At 42.5% G+C, this 20,633-nt stretch overlaps 1 protein-coding gene and 5 non-coding genes across 6 annotated transcripts; all 6 read right to left on the bottom strand.

The window, feature by feature from the left end:
- Positions 1 to 1,602: 1,602 nt before the first annotated feature.
- On the bottom strand, positions 1,603 to 1,674 carry TRNAH-GUG (transfer RNA histidin (anticodon GUG)). The gene has a single exon. It is a non-coding gene; the product is annotated as a tRNA-His (tRNA).
- A 1,445-nt stretch (positions 1,675 to 3,119) lies between these two features.
- Positions 3,120 to 3,191, bottom strand: TRNAH-GUG (transfer RNA histidin (anticodon GUG)). Its single transcript has one exon. It is a non-coding gene; the product is annotated as a tRNA-His (tRNA).
- A 1,382-nt stretch (positions 3,192 to 4,573) lies between these two features.
- On the bottom strand, positions 4,574 to 4,645 carry TRNAH-GUG (transfer RNA histidin (anticodon GUG)). The gene has a single exon. It is a non-coding gene; the product is annotated as a tRNA-His (tRNA).
- A 501-nt stretch (positions 4,646 to 5,146) lies between these two features.
- On the bottom strand, positions 5,147 to 5,218 carry TRNAH-GUG (transfer RNA histidin (anticodon GUG)). The gene has a single exon. It is a non-coding gene; the product is annotated as a tRNA-His (tRNA).
- Positions 5,219 to 6,080: 862 nt separating this feature from the next.
- On the bottom strand, positions 6,081 to 6,152 carry TRNAH-GUG (transfer RNA histidin (anticodon GUG)). Its single transcript has one exon. It is a non-coding gene; the product is annotated as a tRNA-His (tRNA).
- Positions 6,153 to 7,531: 1,379 nt separating this feature from the next.
- Positions 7,532 to 19,326, bottom strand: LOC123143868 (peroxisomal fatty acid beta-oxidation multifunctional protein). Its single transcript, XM_044562868.1, has 18 exons — positions 19,068 to 19,326; positions 18,894 to 18,965; positions 16,653 to 16,715; positions 16,517 to 16,573; positions 16,316 to 16,383; positions 16,111 to 16,192; positions 15,956 to 16,011; positions 15,227 to 15,529; positions 14,601 to 14,687; positions 13,140 to 13,314; positions 12,875 to 12,996; positions 12,470 to 12,633; positions 11,351 to 11,605; positions 10,595 to 10,716; positions 10,363 to 10,484; positions 10,095 to 10,243; positions 8,562 to 8,700; positions 7,532 to 7,894 (listed from the first exon to the last, which is right to left on the bottom strand). Exons 1-18 carry the CDS (start codon positions 19,162 to 19,164, stop codon positions 7,847 to 7,849), a joined length of 2,181 nt encoding a protein of 726 aa, XP_044418803.1. The 5' UTR covers positions 19,165 to 19,326; the 3' UTR covers positions 7,532 to 7,846.
- Between the last annotated feature and the right edge of the window lie 1,307 nt (positions 19,327 to 20,633).

Below are 20,633 nucleotides of genomic sequence, written 5' to 3'. Positions count from 1 at the left end.
GGCGCCAACATCATTAGTTGATTATCACACGAAGTGAAACAACAAACAGCACAAGGAGACCCCATAAACAAGAAATGCAAATGTGCCCATACACACACAAATTCGTATCCTATTATATGAATCTCATTAAATGATAAAAACAATGATTTGTGCCAAAGGTTTGCAACAATCAAGAACAATTAACATCACACTCACTTGCAATTTAAAAATAAATTAATTGTGACTGCTGGGATTCGAGCCCAGGTCTCCACGGGCACAACGTGGAATTCTCACCACTAAACTACAACCACTATATTGACACAAATTTACACAAAACGTTTACAATATGGTACAATGTCCCCCACACAGGTTTCCTACTCGATCGCCGGGCTATGAAAGGTGGGTTTATCCGGAAAAAATCTTCTGGGCTGGGGGCGGCAGACCGGGTTGGCCCCCACTAAGCTCTGACACTGCCTGGTGGGTCTAATCCCTGCAGGGTTTGGGAAGACCCCTTGTCTCCATCCTACCCCACATGGAAGCATTCGACTAGGGGGTCTGATCCCTCCCCACTTAAAGTTTGTTCGGTTGCTCCTCCCACTAGCAACACTTCTCAACATGGCAACAATTATCAATAATTTATTAAAACTAACCGGCTCAACACAACAACAGTTCATAATACCATCAGATCGCATAGCAACTCATCGTGATGACATGTATTGCTTCATCAAGCGAACACAAGCTGAATTTTAAGATTCATCAGTCACACACCAGACTTGGCTGACGAACAAAAAGTTCATGCTTGAATTACCCATCGGCGCGCCTGCTTAAGTGAGTATTTCCCTTTTTCTCACAAGCTTGTCAACATGGAGATATCTATCTAGCTCAATAGTGCCATGAACAAAGAAAAAAACATGGTCTTTCTTATTTGATTATAAAGTGTGTTGGAATCTGTAGTATCAGCTACCATTCAACATATATTACTCATGTGAAAGTGAGAGTCATTTGCAACGGCACCAACACCATGATTTGATAATCACCAAAATTGAAACTACAAGTTCTGAACAATAAAAGGAGACCCCATATACAATAAGTGCACATGTGTCGATACACACAAATTTATATCAGATTATATGAATCGCATGTAGGGATGGCAATGGGTACCCATTACGCACGTACCCTATGCGTAAAAACCCTATTAGGGTAAGGGTATGGGACAAACGTTACATAACCCATACCCTCGTGCCCATGTACCCTTATAAAATCTAACAAATATGGACAAATTATCTCTACACTTTGTCGTGAGTTTGTCAACTTAAATTTATGACTTTGTTCTACTTTTTATGCCTATGTGTTGACGTTTTGATGCATCATTGTTTACAAGAAAGTGTTTATGTTTATAGAATGTGTTGTTGTTTATAAGTATTTATTGATGTTATTATGTATTGTTGTTTATAAAATATGATTGTATGTTGTTGTTTATAATTATGTGATGCTCAAATTTATGTTATTTAAACATGGGTATTTTTACCCACGGGTACCCATTTACACTATCGCGTGACGGGTATGAAAAAAATTGTACCCGCTAGCGGGTATGGATAATACAGGAAAAAAGAAAATTGTAAATGTGGCTGCTGGGATTCGAGCCCAAGTCTCCACGGCCACAACGTGGAATTCTCACCACTAAACTACAGCCACTTTATTGATAAAATTTTACACAAAACATTTGTAATATAGCACAATGTATCCCACACAGGTGACCTACTCGGTCTTCAGGCTACAAAGGGGGGTCTATCAGGGAAAATCTTCTGGGTTGGGGGCGGTGGCCCAGGTTGGCCCTCACAAATATCTGCCACTAGCTAGTGGATCAAAACCCTGCTTGCCTTCATCCTACCCCACATGGAAGCATTCAACAAGGAGGCTGATTCATCCCCACTTAAAGTTTGTTCGGTTGCTCCAGCAACACTTCTCAACATGTCAAAAATTGTCATTAGTTTATTACAACTAACCGACTCAATACAACATCGGTTAAAATAGCATCAGATCACATAGCAACTCATCACGATAATATGTATTGTTTCATCAAGCGAACACAAGCTGAATTTTAAGATTTATCAATTACACACCATACTTGGTTGATGAAAAAAAATATCATGCTTGAACAACTCGTCAGCGCACTTGCGGGAATTGTCCCGATGACATCAGAAGACATGCTATTGCAATTGCTCGTGGCATCATCAGATCTTACGTTGCAGATGATCGAGCGAAGTCAAGTTAGAGCACGAATCAACTGAAGAGCATGCATGGAAGAAGAAAAATGAACAAAATATGTAAGCTAGCTTAAGTGAGTATTTCCCTTTTCTCACAAGCTTGTTAACATGGAGATATCTATGTGTCTCAATAGTGCTATGAACAAAGAAAAACATGGTCTTTATTATTTGATCATAAAGTGGGCTGGAAATGGGGGGGCGTTTGGCTGTGGGTGCATATGATCCCTAATGAACAGTAAATTCAAAATAAATAGTAAATAAAAATTAAAAACTCTGAATTTTTTATAAATATTCTTGTAGTGTAACAAGTGTGGTTGCCAATTTTCATGCAAAACGGGATGACGGTGCTTCGTCGGTGGAAAAAGACAAAATAAATGTAACATTTGGAGGTAACTTTTTCATTCGACTTGTTGTTTTCCCTTTTTTGCACAGATCAAAATACTTAAGCTTTCCTCCTAAAAATATACAGATAGCATTTTGGTGTGACAATGAACACAACTATTTTTTTCAATTTTTTTTTGGCATTTGCAAAAAATATTTTTGGTGGGCAGGAGCATATGCTCCCAAGAGCCGAATTGGATTTCCAGTTGGAAACTGTAGTATCAACTACCATTCAACTTGTACTACCGATGTAGAAGGGAGAGTCATTTACAATGGCGCCCACATCATTAGTTGATTATCACACGAAGTGAAACAACGAACAGCACAAGGAGACCCCATAAACAAGAAATGCAAATGTGCCCATACACACACAAATTCGTATCCTATTATATGAATCTCATTAAATGATAGAAAAAATGATTTGTGCCAAAGGTTTGCAACAATCAAGAACAATTAACATCAGACTCACTTGCAATTTAAAAATAAATAAATTGTGGCTGCTGGGATTCGAGCCCAGGTCTCCACGGCCACAACGTGGAATTCTCACCACTAAACTACAACCACTATATTGACACAAATTTACACAAAACGTTTGCAATATGGTACAATGTCCCCCACACAGGTTTCCTACTCGATCGTCGGGCTATGAAAGGTGGGTTTATCCGGAAAAAATCTTCTGGGCTGGGAGCGGCGGACCGGGTTGGCCCCCACTAAGCTCTGACACTGCCTGGTGGGTCTAATCCCTCCAGGATTTGGGTAAACCCCTTGTCTCCATCCTACCCCACATGGAAGCATTCGACTAGGGGGTCTGATCCCTCCCCACTTAAAGTTTGTTCGGTTGCTCCTCCCACTAGCAACACTTCTCAACATGGCAACAATTATCAATAATTTATTAAAACTAACCGGCTCAACACAACAACAGTTCAAAATACCATCAGATCACATAGCAACTCATCGTGATGACATGTATTGCTTCATCAAGCGAACACAAGCTGAATTTTAAGATTCATCAGTCACACACCAGACTTGGCTGACGAACAAAAAGTTCATGCTTGAATTACCCATCGGCGCACTTGCGAGAATTGTACCAATGACATCAGAAGACATGCTATTGAAATTGTTCATGGCATAATCAGATCATACATCGCAGATGACCGCGTGATATCAAGTTAGAGCATGAATCAACTGAATAGCATGGGTGAAAAAAAATCAGAACAAAATATGTAATCTAGCTTAAGTGAGTATTTCCCCTTTTTCATAAGCTTGCCAACATGGAGATGTCTATCTGGCTCAATAGTGCAATGAACAAAGAAAAAACATGGTCTTTCTTATTTGATCATAAAGGGTACCGGATTCTGTAGTATCAGCTACCATTCAACCAATATTACTGATGCGAAATGGAGAGTCATTTGAAACGGTGCCAACACCATAATTTGATCACAGGAAGTGAAATGACAAGCACAGAACAACACAGAACACACACAGTCATATCAGATTGTATGAATCTCATCTGTAAAATATGTAATCTGGCTTAAGTGAGTATTTCCCCTTTTTTCATAAGCTTGCCAACATGGAGATGTCTATCTGGCTCAATAGTGCAATGAACAAAGCACGAACAAAGAAAAACATGGTCTTTCTTATTTGATCATAAAGGGTACCGGATTCTGTAGTATCATCTACCATTCAACCAGTATTACTTATGCGAAAGAGAGAGTCATTTGCAATGGTGCCAACACCATAATTTGATCACAGGAAGTGAAATGACAAGCACGGAACACACACAGTCATATCAGATTATATGAATCTCATTAGATGATAAAAGCAATGATTTGTGCCAAAGGTTTGTAACAATCAGTTTCATCAACTTTGAAAGGGAACCCACAACAATTATCTGTAGACTAACTTACAGTTTATGTGATATAGGGAAAAGAAAAAGAAAAATAAGATGTGGCTGCTGGGATTCGAGCCCAGGTCTCCACGGCCACAACGTGGAATTCTCACCACTAAACTACAGCCACTTTGGTGGTATAGTACAGAACACACACAGAACACACACAGTCATATCAGATTGTATGAATCTCATCTGTAAAATATGTAATCTGGCTTAAGTGAGTATTTCCCCTTTTTTCATAAGCTTGCCAACATGGAGATGTCTATCTGGCTCAATAGTGCAATGAACAAAGCACGAACAAAGAAAAACATGGTCTTTCTTATTTGATCATAAAGGGTACCAGATTCTGTAGTATCATCTACCATTCAACCAGTATTACTGATGCGACAGAGAGAGTCATTTGCAATGGTGCCAACACCATAATTTGATCACAGGAAGTGAAATGACAAGCACGGAACACACACAGTCATATCAGATTATATGAATCTCATTAGATGATAAAAGCAATGATTTGTGCCAAAGGTTTGTAACAATCAGTTTCATCAACTTTGAAAGGGAACCCACAACAATTATCTGTAGACTAACTTACAGTTTATGTGATATAGGGAAAAGAAAAAGAAAAATAAGATGTGGCTGCTGGGATTCGAGCCCAGGTCTCCACGGCCACAACGTGGAATTCTCACCACTAAACTACAGCCACTTTGGTGGTATAGTACAGAACAACACAGAACACACACAGTCATATCAGATTGTATGAATCTCATCTGTAAAATATGTAATCTGGCTTAAGTGAGTATTTCCCCTTTTTTCATAAGCTTGCCAACATGGAGATGTCTATCTGGCTCAATAGTGCAATGAACAAAGCACGAACAAAGAAAAACATGGTCTTTCTTATTTGATCATAAAGGGTACCGGATTCTGTAGTATCATCTACCATTCAACCAGTATTACTGATGCGACAGAGAGAGTCATTTGCAATGGTGCCAACACCATAATTTGATCACAGGAAGTGAAATGACAAGCACGGAACACACACAGTCATATCAGATTATATGAATCTCATTAGATGATAAAAGCAATGATTTGTGCCAAAGGTTTGTAACAATCAGTTTCATCAACTTTGAAAGGGAAACCACAACAATTATCTGTAGACTAACTTACAGTTTATGTGATATAGGGAAAAGAAAAAGAAAAATAAGATGTGGCTCAATAGTGCAATGAACAAAGCACGAACAAAGAAAAAACATGGTCTTTCTTATTTGATCATAAAGGGTACCGGATTCTGTAGTATCATCTACCATTCAAGCAGTATTACTGATGCGAAAGAGAGTCATTTGCAATGGTGCCAACACCATAATTTAATCACAGGAAGTGAAATGACAAGCACGGAACACACACAGTCATATCAGATTATATGAATCTCATTAGATGATAAAAGCAATGATTTGTGCCAAAGGTTTGTAACAATCAGTTTCATCAACTTTGAAAGGGAACCCACAACAATTATCTGTAGACTAACTTACAGTTTATGTGATATAGGGAAAAGAGAAAGAAAAATAAGATGTGGCTGCTGGGATTCGAGCCCAGGTCTCCACGGCCACAACATGGAATTCTCACCACTAAACTACAACCACTTTGGTGGTATAGTTTTATACAAGATTTCTGTAATACCTATCTCCTACACAGGTTTCCTCAAGTGTTCTTCTCAGTCTTGAGGCCACGAAAGAGTTGGTTGCCTGGTCACCGGTGACTTCGACCGCGAACACACTGATCCCCACACTAAGCGTACATGTCCCTATACAACCGGAGGATGCAGAATAAACTAATTGCTTTGAAATTGCGAATACGTAATTACCAGCCTACGAAGTTCCTGTAACCAGACAAGATCTATATGAAGCCGCATAGCCCCAATATTTGCAAAGAGTAGAATGCACCGGTGATAACCTTTGCAGGGAGGAACACTTTAGTCCATAAACATGCAAGTGGTTAAATCAAACCACTACTATTATACGTATTAAACAAACCTCGAGTATATAACCTACTCCGTCTCCTCTGTGAGACGGCAGACAGACTTCAGTCTGAAGCCCCAAGACGTCAGATTTCGGGTGGACTAGCGGCAGCTGCACCTAACAAACGAAGCCTACGAGCGAGCGCGATATCTGTACGCGGTGAAAAGAAAAGGGTGGAAAAAGGAAGGAAAATGGTGGGTAAATTTCGTTGGGTTCAGGCTGTGGCGGAGAGTGGCGGCCGCAGTGCCATAAGGGTTCTAGTCTAGACAAGCGTCGAGTTGAGTGCTATAAGAGGCTGTTCGGAATCCCTCCTCTTTGCAACTCCGCTGTGGAGCGGAGCGCATGCAGCTGTATTTTGGCGAGCGGCTAAAAAGGGTGCTCCACACACTCCGCTCCGTAGTGAATGATTGCCGAACACAGCTTAAATAGTCGTGTTGCTCTTTCCCAACGAATTTATGGGAACGCGCATTCGACCAATGTATTGGCGCACTAATCAGCAAACAGATTGCCGGCTCATATAGCGCCGAGTTCCAAACCCCCTGTGTTCGAATTTTGGCGCCCCCCGCATAGAATTTTACGGGTCCGACGCGTTTGCAGGGTCTGATCAGGCAGATTTTTTCACGCGGACAAATATTTTGACGGTTATTTTGCGAATCTAGATATCATACGGGGTCTCTTGCTAGAGATGCTCTAACGGCACTGTAACCGGGGCCAGTGCTGAGGAGCGGAGAGCATCCGAACATGCTCCAAGTATAAAGACCGCAGAGAGACTTCAGTCTGAAGCTGCCCCAAGACGTCAAATTTCGGGCGGACTAGCGGCAGCTGCACCAAACAAACGAAGCCTACGAGCGAGCGAGATCCGTATGCGGTGAAAAGAAAAGGAAAATGGTGGGTAAATTTCGTTGGGTTGGGTTCTAGTCTAGACAAGCGTCGAGTCGATTACTATAAATAGCCGTAATGCTCTTTTCCCAACTAATTTATGGGAACGCTCATTCGACGCGCACTAATCAGAAAACAGATTGCCGGCTCATATAGCGCCGAGTTCCAAACCCCCTGTGTCCGACTCTGTTGTACACTTCGACAAATACAGCATACACCTGCTCTTTATTCTACTTGCAACAGAATCACAGTACCATATAGTTACAGATTTACAGTTATGAGGCATGGGAACTACAATCAGAAAGGTTTGCTTAGACATTTATTTATTCTGATTGTTGTATCAGCCCTGGCGGTCCTTCTGAGTACCACCAAATATGTGCCGAAGGCAGTGTTGACGCTGTTCAAGCAGAAACCGTGCCAAGTGCCTCATATGCTGAACCTCACATGCGTGACCTCGTCGGAGCTTGCTGAGCCGTCTTCGGCGCGCCCTGCGGATATTTTGGCATGTTTAATTTCCAACAAGATTGATAGGCTTAACGTTACAAAACCAAAAGGATAGGAGCAACCCAATATTTCAATCAATTGACAGCATGCCCCAAAATGATTATGTCAAAAGATGCACGGCATGGGTAGGGGTCAGAAAATGAACTCCAGTTTGAACTTCTGCCATCACGCTGTTATCATATATCCACTTTTGGAACAACAACTATGAAACTTCTCACTGTTTAACAATAACCCAGAACATATCCCAAATAAAATCTACTCCCTCCGTCCCATAATATAGGACGCTTTTTGATACTAGTATAGTGTCAAAAGGACGGAGGGAGTACCTACTAATTTTCCAGCTTCTCAACTACTAGTACTATGCAAGTATTTTCCGTGTGTGGACGAACAGCCTTGAAAAAACAAGACTGATGACAGTTGCCGGTCAGATTTTTTTTTACTGTAAGTCAATAAATAATTTCCAGCAATGACACAGCAGACTATGTTAAACAAGTCATACACTGATTATAAATATGACAATCTTGAATATTTTATGTTTATCATTATTTGTATGTAAAATGTAATCACAAAATCTATATGCAACAAGTCGGACTTAGTCAGTCAGTTATGATAAGATAATCCATCAGAAAGAGTGAGAATGCAAGAGTGTACCAGTGGTCGGACGCTTTTCGCTCTCTCCTCCAAGTATGATGATGGTTTGAAGAAATCACCGTAAATTTCAGCCCATTTGCTAAGCTTTGAATGTATATAAGATGCTCCAACCGTATCAGCCCAGAAGATGAGGCCGCCCCTTCATTAAAAGACTACAGATTACAACTAATACTCCAAAGTAACCACCACACCTCCTTCAATTGACAGTAAAATTGAATGACAAAATACACATTGTACAGAGGACTACAACTAACAGGAACTGTATCCTACATTGGGTAAATTATAGGTTGCAGATATATTTACTAAACTAAAAACTGCTTGAGTATCACTAAAGCTATCAGCTAAACTGAGCAGAAGATAAGAACATGGCAATTTAAAAAATAATCAGCTATAGAGCTAACTCACTAGCTTCAAATGCTTGTTACAATTATATATATAGCCATGTAATATCCCCACTGTATAAGGGGTTTTCTGCAAATTTACCACACCTGCATGTGTATATATATTGACCTATGGCCTCATGGAAATACAAGTTGCATATTTCCTCACATGGTATCAGAGCTCACAGTTTAGGGGTTATTTTTTCACTCTGGACGCCGCAGCGCGTCCTTCCCTCGATCGATCTCGTCGGGTCGGTCTCTTCCAGATCGATTTCTCTCTCGGTCGATCTTCCCTCGGTTCTGCTTTTCCATCACCTCGACCACATACTCGCTCCAGCTTGTCCCTGCTCTCCTCCGATCGAAGCCCACAGCCGTCTCCCCCGCGTGAAGCCCGCACTACCATGCTCGGATTGAAGCCGTGAAGCCCGCACTATCCAGGATTGAAGCCACCTGCTTCCCTCGTGTGACGCCCACACTCAGACTGCCTGCCTGCCCCCACCCAGCTGGATGACACCACTTCCCACGCGCACCCGCCCATGCTCGTGTGCTCCCATGGATCTCGCCCACACCCACCCACTCGTGCTCTCGCCTACCGCCACTTATTCCCGCGCGTGCCTCTGTTTCTTCTCACGTGCACGCCAGCCGCTCACCCGCTACCGCTCCTAATCGATCGGCCTTAAATCTGTTCTGATATAAGACAGACAATGCTAGCCTACGTATGTACTCTCTGTGTCCCAAAAATATAGTGATTATTATGATTTTTCGAAGTCAGACTTTGACCAAGTTTACAGAAAATTTTATCAATATCTGGAATACCAAATCAACCATTGGTTAATCATGAAATATATTTTCATATGGTATATATTTGTATTATAAATATATATATGTATGTGTATATATACATACATATATATATATATATATTCCGATTAACTTGTCAAAGTTTGTGAAACTTGATTTCCGCAAAAACCAATGCGCACTATATTATGGGACAGAAGGAGTATTAAATTAGGTTCATTAGTTGTAAAAATAGCTTATAGCCAGCAGTAGAATCTCAACTTGTATATCAAATTTAATCATATTTCGAGTGAATGCAGATTGTCAGTGGTAAACTAGGATTTAGGACAGTCAGAGATAAGCAGCAGTTGCCTACCTGTACTTGGGAAAGCCCATCCCAAGGACAGATGCAATATCAAGATCAGAAGCCCTGATGACCACATTTTCATCCATGACCCTGCATGCCTCATTAACGACTGGGAAGAAAACCATCTCCAATATATCTTGATCCGATAAAGTAACAAGCTGCAAGCAAGTCAATGTATCAACATCAGAAAAACCTTCCATTAACAAATGAGATAGCACGCATTTTTTAGTAGATGCAGAAACAATGTCACAGACAGTTAGAAAGAGTGAAGGGAAACCTTTCCACCGAATATTGTCTTTGTCTGTCTTCTGTACTCGTCAATCACATGTTGAACACTAGGGTCAGGCTTTGGCTTCCCACCCTTCTCATAAAAGTAATAACCTTTTCCATTGATTTTTCCTGTAAAGTAACAGGGAAATTTCAATAGTGAAAAATGCATATATGCGAATGGTGCAGTAACTATTCCACTCTTAGTCATAGCTGGAGCAAAAGCATGTTCAGAAGCATACCCTGCCGTCCATCCTTTGCCATCAATTCCACTAGACCAGAGCGAAAATTCCGTGTTCCAAAGGCAGCTGCATATATATCCTTTACTGCCAAAGCTACTCCATATCCAGCTACATCTTGGAGTCTGCAGGGGAATGGAAACAGCCAAACATAAGAACTCATGTGAATCATGATTAATTTTTTTGGAACAGTCAATGGATGATGCCTGAGCACTGCACTGTTCTGTCCATTGTATAGCAAGTTAGCTAAGGCACAACAAGCATATCACAAATAAAGTGTCAGTAAATTATTTTGAAATTGACATGGTCTCTAAAGCAGAACACAACTTTCACCATCAACTTCTATTTAACATATACTACAACATTATTTAGAGTGAATAATGCTTGATCTATATATTTGTGCAGATATTATTGATTAAGTTCAAATTCTTTGATTGCAAATATTCTTTTTTTAGGTGGATTGCAAATATCCTAATAAGTTGCCCTTTTTTCCTTGAGTAATATTATCACAACTACATGCTCATAGACTCTTAGTGGACCATAAGATTATAGTAAAATTGCTCTGAAGTGGGTTGCATCCATTTTATTCTAGGTAAGTGAGCGGACAATACATACTGGAACATTTTCATCAAAAAATAGAAAACAAATTGTCTATAGTTGAATGGGAATATTTGCATGCTCATTCACATAAGGAACTTAATTTGAGACCATTGGCCATCATTCCACACATGAGCATAAAAACAGAGTCGAAGCACTTACTGAAAAGGTCCCATTGGCATGCCGAAGTTACTTATTACTCGATCAATTCTGAAAAGATCAATTCCAAGACTAACTAGAAGATGAGCAGCTTGTCCGTAAGGAAAAAATGTACGATTTACTGCAAAGCCTGTGCAGTTGCCAACCACAACAGGGACCTTCTTTATTATTTTCCCAACTGTAATGAGATCAAGGATAGCTTGTGGTGATGTCCTTTCCGTCCGGACAATTTCAAGCAAGGGCATAATATGAGCAGGGCTGTAAATAACATAAAATTAGCAAGTCGCCTTCTCAATAAGCAAGTAAAGCTTTAAGGAATGATATATCATCCAATTCAGTAAAATTCAAGGAGAGTTATTTCCACAATTCCATGTCTGTAACATATTTTCCGAACATTTGTATGAAAGTTCAATAGAAATAGCTTCTCATAACTTCCCAAAATAGATTCTTATAAGAACATATTGCAACATCTACTACCTTATGAAGGCATCTAACTTGAAATTGTGCTAAATCAAACAAAATTGCCCACTTGTCGTTTGGGACATGCAAACATCATTTTGCTATTGATTAAAGAGCAGAACAATAGATTATACATTTTTTTCCTGCAGGAATTGATGATGGTTATCCATTTGGAAGAACGGGTTATGATTTATTTTTGGATATTCCTTCAGAAATAATACTTGTGAAAAGGTTTTGTTCGGTCATTGCCTTGTGTTTGAATTGTAAGGAGTATTAGCATCGGAAAAAATTATCATGCAGTAAAGAGTCATCAAGAATAGCCCTGTCCTACATCTAGTAACTTTAGAATATTATGGAACTTCCATGAAAAGTTCACACATTAACACTTAGCGCTCAGGATAACTTCATTGTTAGCATAACAATCAAATTTCCTTCTATGTAGAATAAGTTTGCTGTCCCGCCGTAAATTAGATGCATGCAGTTAAATTCCAATATATGGTGTCAATGATTCGATAGTTACATGCATGTGTTAACAAATTTTATGATGTGAAGTGTTGACGGTTCCAGTAGCCTTCATTCATAAGTCCTAAGCACACTTCTTAAGTTGGAACACTGCTAGTTATCAGGGAGTGTTAAAAAATAACTCAAAAGAGAAAGACAAACCTGAAAAAATGAGCCCCTATAATTCTATCTTGAGAATTTGTCTTCTCGCCGACAATATTCAAATCAATGGTGGACGTGTTCGTTGCAAGTATGCAATGTGGTGGGCAGATTTTCTCAATGTCAGCAAAAATTGATTGCTTCAAAGGAACCTTCTCGATAACAGCCTACAAGAGAAGATCTGTGGCATCAGAACCTAACAAGCAAATGTGCTATGTGACTATGTAATAGATTGCATAACCATACAATGTTATCTATTAAAATTCCCTATAATAATTTTATGGAAACCTTCATAAGATTCATTAATGCACTACAATGTCATGAATATAAGTTTCACACACTAGAGGGACCCTAAATAATATGCACAACTATTTGTCTTGAGTAAATCATAAATTATATGAGGACAACCTCAATAACCATATCAACATCCTTGAAATCTGAATAATCCAATGCACCCTTGAGAAGTGATATTGCCTTGCTCATTTTATCCTTGGTCAGTGAGCCTCTTTTGACAAGGCCTTCAAGATTTCCTGTGCAAAAGATCATCGGTGTTGTTCAGTAACATCATTTATAATAACTTGATGTTTAAATATTACACCAACAAGAAATCAAAATCCAATATCCATCAGAAAGAAATTCCCAATAAATGCTACAGTAGTTTCACAAAATTGACCTGCTATTGTTTTTTGTCCCCTTTGCAAAAATTGAGGGTTTACTTCCTTGAGGACAACAGATATATTGCTAACAAGAAGGGCGGTTGCAATTCCAGAGCCCATAAGACCACCACCAATAACAGCAACTTTTCTTATTTTCCTAGGTTTGAGTTGAATATCAGTAACACCTGGTACCTAAAAAAATCAACTGTAAGAGTCAGACAGTGCACCAGGTTACAAATAACCAAAGAGGGCAAAACAAAAGTTGACACATCAAATGGCATCCTTGCAGCAATTTAGCTTTGATGTGTTCACATATGGCATGCAATTTGAGCAAAGCTTAGTTAAGATCATGCATCATACATATTCTGTAACGTAGTCTGGTTGCATGGTTAGTTAAGATCATGTATCATATTCTGTAACGTAGTCTGGTTGGATGGTGGTACAAACAAAAATTAACACCTACACAAATAAATGGACAAGAAATTAATTTGGGTCACAAAGAACAGAAGGGGAAATATTGCAGTAAGCATACATGTAGAAGTTTGAAAATAATTAAGACGCTCCTAGAAGGTGATAAGTCATCCATGACCTAAATAGGTACAACTGGCTTATATATTTGGATATTTAGCATACAAAGAAATAATATAACTGAAAATTCACCAGTTGATAATATGCAAATATTGCTACGCATTCCTACTATACGAATAAGTTAAGTATTTTTTTCAAACATGGTCGTGCATATGAGCTATGTGTTTGTTCTTTTTTTGCGGGGGAGCTATGGGTTTATTCAAATATGAAAATTACATGATTATATTTCAGAACCCGATATTTGCTTCTCACGTAGCAGAATTTGCTTCTCACATAGTTAATTTGAAGGGTGAAAAACTGAAAATGTCTTGAAGTACTTATTTGATTACATGAAAAATAATAACAGCTTGTAACGACATGCATCTGTGGGCAAAGGCTGTACTCAAAAGAACTTGTAACATTACATGTGATAGCACATGCTTGTATATATTGTTTAGTTATGTTCTACAACTGAAAAAACAAGATTAGCCATGATCCATTTTCTTTTTAATGGGTGATGGTAATTACCAAGGTTAAGGTAAATTAATTACACTTTTCATTTGTAAGGAGATCAAAGTTAACGGTAGTAGCAGGTTAGGAAAAAAAATACTATTTGTTACCAATACCGGCAGACAGTTTGGATGTGCCTGCTCTTACCTCTTAAGAGGTATGCTAGTGCATTTAGAAAGTTAAAAGAGCTCTAAAAGTTCTACTTTTGTTCTCTGATAGTAGAAATAAATATAACCAAGGAGTTGCAGATAGGCATTGACGCAGTGTAACTGCTTATAAAATAACTAAAAACAAAGGGTTGGAAGTATTTCCAAGTTAGGCTAACTATGTAATGCAAAATCAAGACAGTGGCAACACATGAGAAGTGAATCAGGAAAAGAGAAGGTAAATAGGAGGGCAACCTTAGTGGTGGAACGCTGGGCGAAAAATACATGGACAAGTGCCCTTGACGTTGTTGATAGTACCAACTCCTTGAAAACCTTGGCTTCCTGCATTATTTAGGTAGATTTCACCAAACACATGTATAAGTAATAAGAACAGAACGAAGAAACAATTGTTGTCTACATCAAAGTTTGTTAGTATTATTTTTAAGGCTCAGCCTGTGGTTGCTAAATTGTGTTGTGCTGAACTTGTTTTATAATATGCTGCTAAAGAAGCTGTGGAAGTAGGGATACAAACAGTAAACTAGATAAAACTGCGTAGATAAGCTGGATTAGCATAATCCAACACAATGCCGAATGGAGCCTAAGTCATGCAGAGCACTGATACCAACGTAACTGTCAAGTTAATTTGTTACCCTGGGCAAAATTCAGCTAAGAAATCTAAGTTCTTCTGAGAAACTGACTGTAGAGACATGGCTGCTTAGGGGCTTTCTTACCTTATGCTTATCAGCAATTAATAAATTAGGGCATATTCCAGCCTAATCTCTAGAAGTTCTGGGGAGATATGGTGCCCAGCTAAATGTTTGACTAAGAGAAGCACATAGATGGTATTAGAGTATGTACTAAGACAAATAGGAAATTCAAACCTTCACAACACCAGACTGGCCTCCATACAGTACACCTTCTTCAACAACATCTAGGCAGGCCTGGTGCTGTGGCATGTTTGGTGCAACCTTCTTTGCTTGTTGTCTTGCCATACTTAATACAGCACGAGCTTCAGACAGTGAACCAAGCCTATCTGTTCTGCCAAGAGATTTTATCCAAGGTTTGCGGTAATTTGCAATCTCCAGAGCCCAAAAACGTGACATTTTTATCAACTCATCAGGGGAGCAAAGAGCGTCAATAAGACCACGTTCTTTTCCTTCCTTCGCCGTAATGAACTTCGATTGCTGAAGCAAATGTTATGAATGCATTAATTATAATTGAACATGATAAGAGTAAGAAAGAACATAGGTTGACACTAATTTCCAGATGATCGTCATTACATCATGGACGATTAATACACACTGTGGTTCAAAAAAATATTGGGTGTCTAATATGTTCGGTGCTACATACATGTACCAGGCATTAACAATTTGAAATGAGATTCTTATTTATGCTTTAGTTTTTCAAAATTCATTGTTCTTTGAAAATCTTATACTATCATGGTTGAATATGAATGAATATAACTCAAGCCACTAACTTAAAATTGGCTTTCACTATTATATGCCTCTAGGTTAATGTACTTTGCATATGTTAATCAACTAAGGAGACGAAGTTTATTTGACGCAGCTAGGGCAGCATAACAAGTTACACAGAAGATAGATTAGACTTACCAGCATCATTTCTATTGCTTTGGGCAGACCTACAAGCCTCGGTAGACGCTGAGTTCCTACATGATAAGTGAAAAGGTTTCAGAACCCAATACAAAGCAAGCAAATAAAATCATTATTTCAAGCTGCCGGAAAAAGATGTATCCCTAATTCCCTACCTCCAAATCCAGGAATCACGCCAAGAGTTAGCTCTGGTAATCCAAGTTGAGCTTCAGGGGTAGATATCCGAGCATGACAACCCTGACAAATTTTTTTTAAAAAATTTGTCGTTTATAAGATAAACAGGACTTAGGTTCAGCTACAAGTTAAAAATGATAAATCACTGTAAAAATGTTCTATGGGATAGCAACAAAAATGAGAGACCATAATCAACTCTAGACCACCACCAAGAGCAAGGCCTTGAATTGCAGCAACAGAAGGCTTTTTGCCATCTACATGTAAAGAGGTTTTCACAATCAGGCCCAGATATTGTGATCTCAATACAAATTAGTGGTACCTAAAGAGTTCCATCATTCATAAATAATAATAGAAACTATGAAAAAACAAGAAACAAAAATGCCAAACCTTCCATCATGTTTGATACAAGATCAACAGATACATCAGGCATAAGTGACACATCTCCTGCAAAGTGCAAACCCATGTTCAATGTGTAAGAAAATAAAATAGTTTGTCCAAAAAAGCTAATGAAGACACCCCTTACCAGTCTCATGAACTTTTGTGAAGACATTGATATCGAAGCCTCCACAGAATTTCCCCGCAGCACCTATAAAATTTTAAAGTAATAATAATACAGAACAGCAAGAAGTATCAGAAATAGCAAGTTTCATGAATTGATCTTTTTTAACCCCTTGCCCACATCCCTCGAATGCACTGCGCCGGAAGGCCCCCTCTGTGTGTGCAGTGACAAAAAAGAAGTATGCCTCTTATTGTGGTAGGTCAGGCATAGTACCATATACGTCTCCTATCCAGATTATAGTCAGAGCATCTCCAGCCGTTGGCCCCCCGGGAGGGGCTGAAAATCGCCCCCTGGGGGCGCACCGGCGCTAAACCGCGCGCTGGGGGCGTGATGCCCCCCAGTCGCGGCGCCCACGTTTTTTTGAAAAACTTAAATACGGCGCAAACACGGCTCAAATTTAGCGCAAACATCGGCGAGTTCGTTCAAATTTAAACATATTTTACAAAAAAAGAAAAAAAAACTGCTAGGGGCTGCTCCTCGCCGTCTCCATCGCCACTCCTCGCCGTCTCCCTCGCCGCTCCTCGCCGCCCGCCGCCCGCCCTTGCAGTTCTACATGCCGAGGAGGCTGTAGAACCGCGTGTAGTCGCCGCCTCCGCCGCCGCCGTCCCTGCTGCATCCCTCCCCTGGTTGGCGCGGCGAGTTGGACGGTCCGGGGGCGTCCTCGTCGTCGTCGCTGTCGAGGATCACGACGCCGTGCTCGTCCTCGCGCCCACGTTTGCGGGCTTCTATCTCCTCCAGGGCCCGGCGCTGCCGGACCATCTCGTCGCGGTAGTAGTCGTCCCGCGCCCACTGTAGGGCCTCCTCGTCGGAGAAGCCGCGCCGGGCTATCTCCTCGTACTCCGGGGGGAGGCCGGGCTCCGGCTTGGGCTCGACGAGGACGAAGCAGCCGGAGGGGGGGTGGAGTCGCCGATGCGGACGCCGGAGCTGCGGGTGCGCGCGCTGACAGGCGTGTCCTGGGGCTCCGGCTTGACGGGGCGGAGGCAGGGAGAGCCGGACGAGCGGCCGGACGAGGAGGAGGACGCCCCGGGCCGCTCCATGCGCCTCGGCGTCCAGGAGGTCCCACGGCGGCGTGAGAAGGACGGGGGAGAGGGGTACTCGAGGCGCGGCGTGTTGCCGCCCTCGATGTACTCGAGGACGGCCTCCACGTGCGGCCGGGCACGCCCCACCACCGGCGCCGGCCCTCGGAGTTGAGCCTGCCGGAGGGCACGACGCCGTTCGTCGCCTCGAGCTGTTCAGCGTGGCGGCGGCGGAAGTAGGGCTCCCAGAGCGGGCTGTCGGGGGTGTACCGCAGGCCTTCCCTCGCCGCCCGCGGCAGGGACGCGCGGATACGTGCGATCTCTGCACGCCGCGCCGCCCCGGTGGGTGGTGGTGGCACCGGCACGCCGCCGGCGCTGATCCTCCACGCCCCGGGCACCCGCATGTCCGGCGGGACCGGGTACTCGGCCTCGAAAAGGAGGCGAGCCTCGTCCTCGTGAAGATGGCGGCGCGGCAGCGCGCGCAGCTTTGGCATTGATTCGCCGCGGGGAACGAGGCCATGAGGACAACGAAGCGGCGAGAAGAGAGTCGAGTCGCTGGCAAGGGGGGCCCGCGGCTCTTCGCGCCAAAAACGATTCGCCCGGCGCCCCCCAGCGCGCCGGGTTCGGGTTGGGTCCGCTGGCGCCAATTTCGGCCTGAGCCGGCAAAAACTGGGCCCTTGGGGGCGCGACTGGGCCGTTTTTTTGGCGCCGGCGGCCGAAAAATCGCCTGAGGGACCTTGTTGGGGGCGCGGCTGGAGATGCTCTCAGGCTATGTCCTTCCAGTAGAAGCACTTACACCCGCTCCCCATTTTCTGACCTGTGCAGAAGCAGGGGAGCTTCCGTGCAGTCAAAATTCTATGACAAGGAGCAGCTCCCTTCGTACTTCAGTTAACAATTTTAGCGAGATTCCCACTTTCAGCCAAGCGGCTAGCATCCTAAAAATAACTCGAGCAACGCTGACTGAAAAACTGAAGCAACGCCACCACTAAGATGACTGGGATCAGCACAAATGAAATGACACGATGGCGACAGCTCCAGTACCATCCTAATTGGTCCTAGTATAATACAGAAATAGCTGGGTGTTTATCGAATTTCACAGAAAACAAAACAAAATTGCTACTAGTACTTCCTAACATCAATTCGTCCAACAACTACATAAAACAGAGTCCACCAGCGAAGAGGATCTCACCGGTGAGCACGATGGCCTTGACGTCGTCGCGATCAGCGGCCTCCGCGTACTTCTCCTTGAGCCCCTGGATGACTGCACGGGGAGAGCCGAACCGGCGCACGGCATTAGACTAGCGGGAGGAGCCCCGACGGAAACCCACCCCAACCCCAAGAGGAACGGAGAGGAGGGCGTTACTGATGGGGTGCAGGGCATTGACTGGCGGGTTGCAGATGGTGATGAGCGCGACGCCGTCTGCGCCCACCTCCATGGTGACGCGGATCGACCCCGCCATGGCTGACCCGGCCGCGAGGACCTGGGGATCGATGGATCGGAGAGGGGGAGGGGGTGGGGGGAGAAGAGACGTGGAAGAGTGAAGCTACCGGCACGAGTAACCTGCACGTTTTGTTTTGTCGAGCTCGGGAGGAAGACGGATAGACGAGAGAGAGGGGCTGGGGAGTGGGACCGAGTCGCCGCGTCTGGTGGGTGGATCGGGTCGCGGATGTGTCCAGCGTGCCCGCCGCTGGGTCGAGGGAACACGAGTGTGCTCAACGCAGGTGAGGTTTTCCACGTGGGACCTTTTTTTTTAATTTTTGCCAGCAGTTGCGTCGGGTGACCTATCTCGGGCGCTGATCGGTCACTGGCCAGCCGTGCGATTGGGGCGCATGTGGTCGTTGGATGAAAAACTTGGGTCGTCTCTCCTTCCTATCTCCCCGTTAACCACCCGCACAATTCACATGTGACGCGTTTGGTAGGCTGCATCAAGTCTAATCAGACTTTAAAAGACTAAGTACTGAGCTGTTTGGTTCCCCTAACTTGCACGTGAAAGTGAAACTGGATCTTATGAAACTTAAAGCGCTCTCAGTCAGGCCCGCTAAAAACGCTCGGATCGATCGTTTTCCTAGATGCAGCCCGGCCTAGTGCAATTTACACTATAGGAAGGATGCGAGCTGATATCACGTGCTCCTGTCTTTAGGGTGCTTCCCATGCTCCAATTTCATTTTAAAAAATCGTTTTAAAATGTTTTTAAAAATCTGAAAAATACGTGAACTTTTATAAGAAAAAGTGACTACGACCTCTAAAAATTTCATATCCGAACTCAAAATGCATATTGAGAAACAAAGAAGACAAATTCAGATGTGAACATTGTCAATGTTGCTTTTGTCTTTTTTGGCACTGTTCATTTTAGATTTCACCTTTTTTTTCTAAATGTGCATTTGGAGTTTGGATCAGAAATTTTAGGAGTTGTAGTCACATTCCTTGTGAACATTCATATTTTCTTCTAGAAATTTGAAACATTTAAATTGTTTTTTAATTGGAGCATGGGAGCACCACAAGGATGTGAGCACCTGATATTTCCCTGCCAACTCGCCACGCAGTCAAAGCGTAGCCGACTTGTCGCAACTCGTCGCACAACGCACGAAGCATCGCTGACAGCCGACACGGCTCGACCGCACGCCGCTTGAAGCATCGCCATGCGCCGCTCATCGCTCCCGGCCACTGGTTGCAAATCCAACCCTTGCTGGTCGTAGTTGTCGCTCGCAACATTGCGGCGCGGCGACGGAAAGGCTTTGTGTGGCGGTGTTGCTCCTCGCAACAACACCATTCGTGTTGGTAGCATGTTGCAGCTTTCATCATCGCCGGTTGTAGCATACTAGCATTCAATGGCTAGTCGCACTTCCGCTATCATCGGGTGCAGCATTCAGTGGTTCTCTGCATCTTTTGTCGTTGGTCGTTGTAGCTTTCGGTGGCATCAGTCCCTTT

This window comes from Triticum aestivum, chromosome 6D (genome assembly GCF_018294505.1).
Source record: "Triticum aestivum cultivar Chinese Spring chromosome 6D, IWGSC CS RefSeq v2.1, whole genome shotgun sequence".
Taxonomy (NCBI): Eukaryota; Viridiplantae; Streptophyta; class Magnoliopsida; order Poales; family Poaceae; genus Triticum; species Triticum aestivum.
The sequence above is the reverse complement of the archived record's forward strand: the minus strand, read 5'-3'. Positions and strand labels throughout refer to the sequence as shown.

What these genes read in the sequence shown, in the direction of transcription:
- LOC123143868 (XM_044562868.1), bottom strand. Translation starts at nt 19,164, where the DNA reads ATGGCGGGGTCGATCCGCGTCACCATGGAGGTGGGCGCAGACGGCGTC. An exon ending in CCCAGCGTTCCACCACTAAG is followed by an intron (nt 13,315 to 14,600) that starts GTTGCCCTCCTA and finishes TGATTTTTTTAG; the next exon opens with GTACCAGGTGTTACTGATAT. An exon ending in GGCAAAGGATGGACGGCAGG is followed by an intron (nt 10,485 to 10,594) that starts GTATGCTTCTGA and finishes GTTACTTTACAG; the next exon opens with GAAAAATCAATGGAAAAGGT.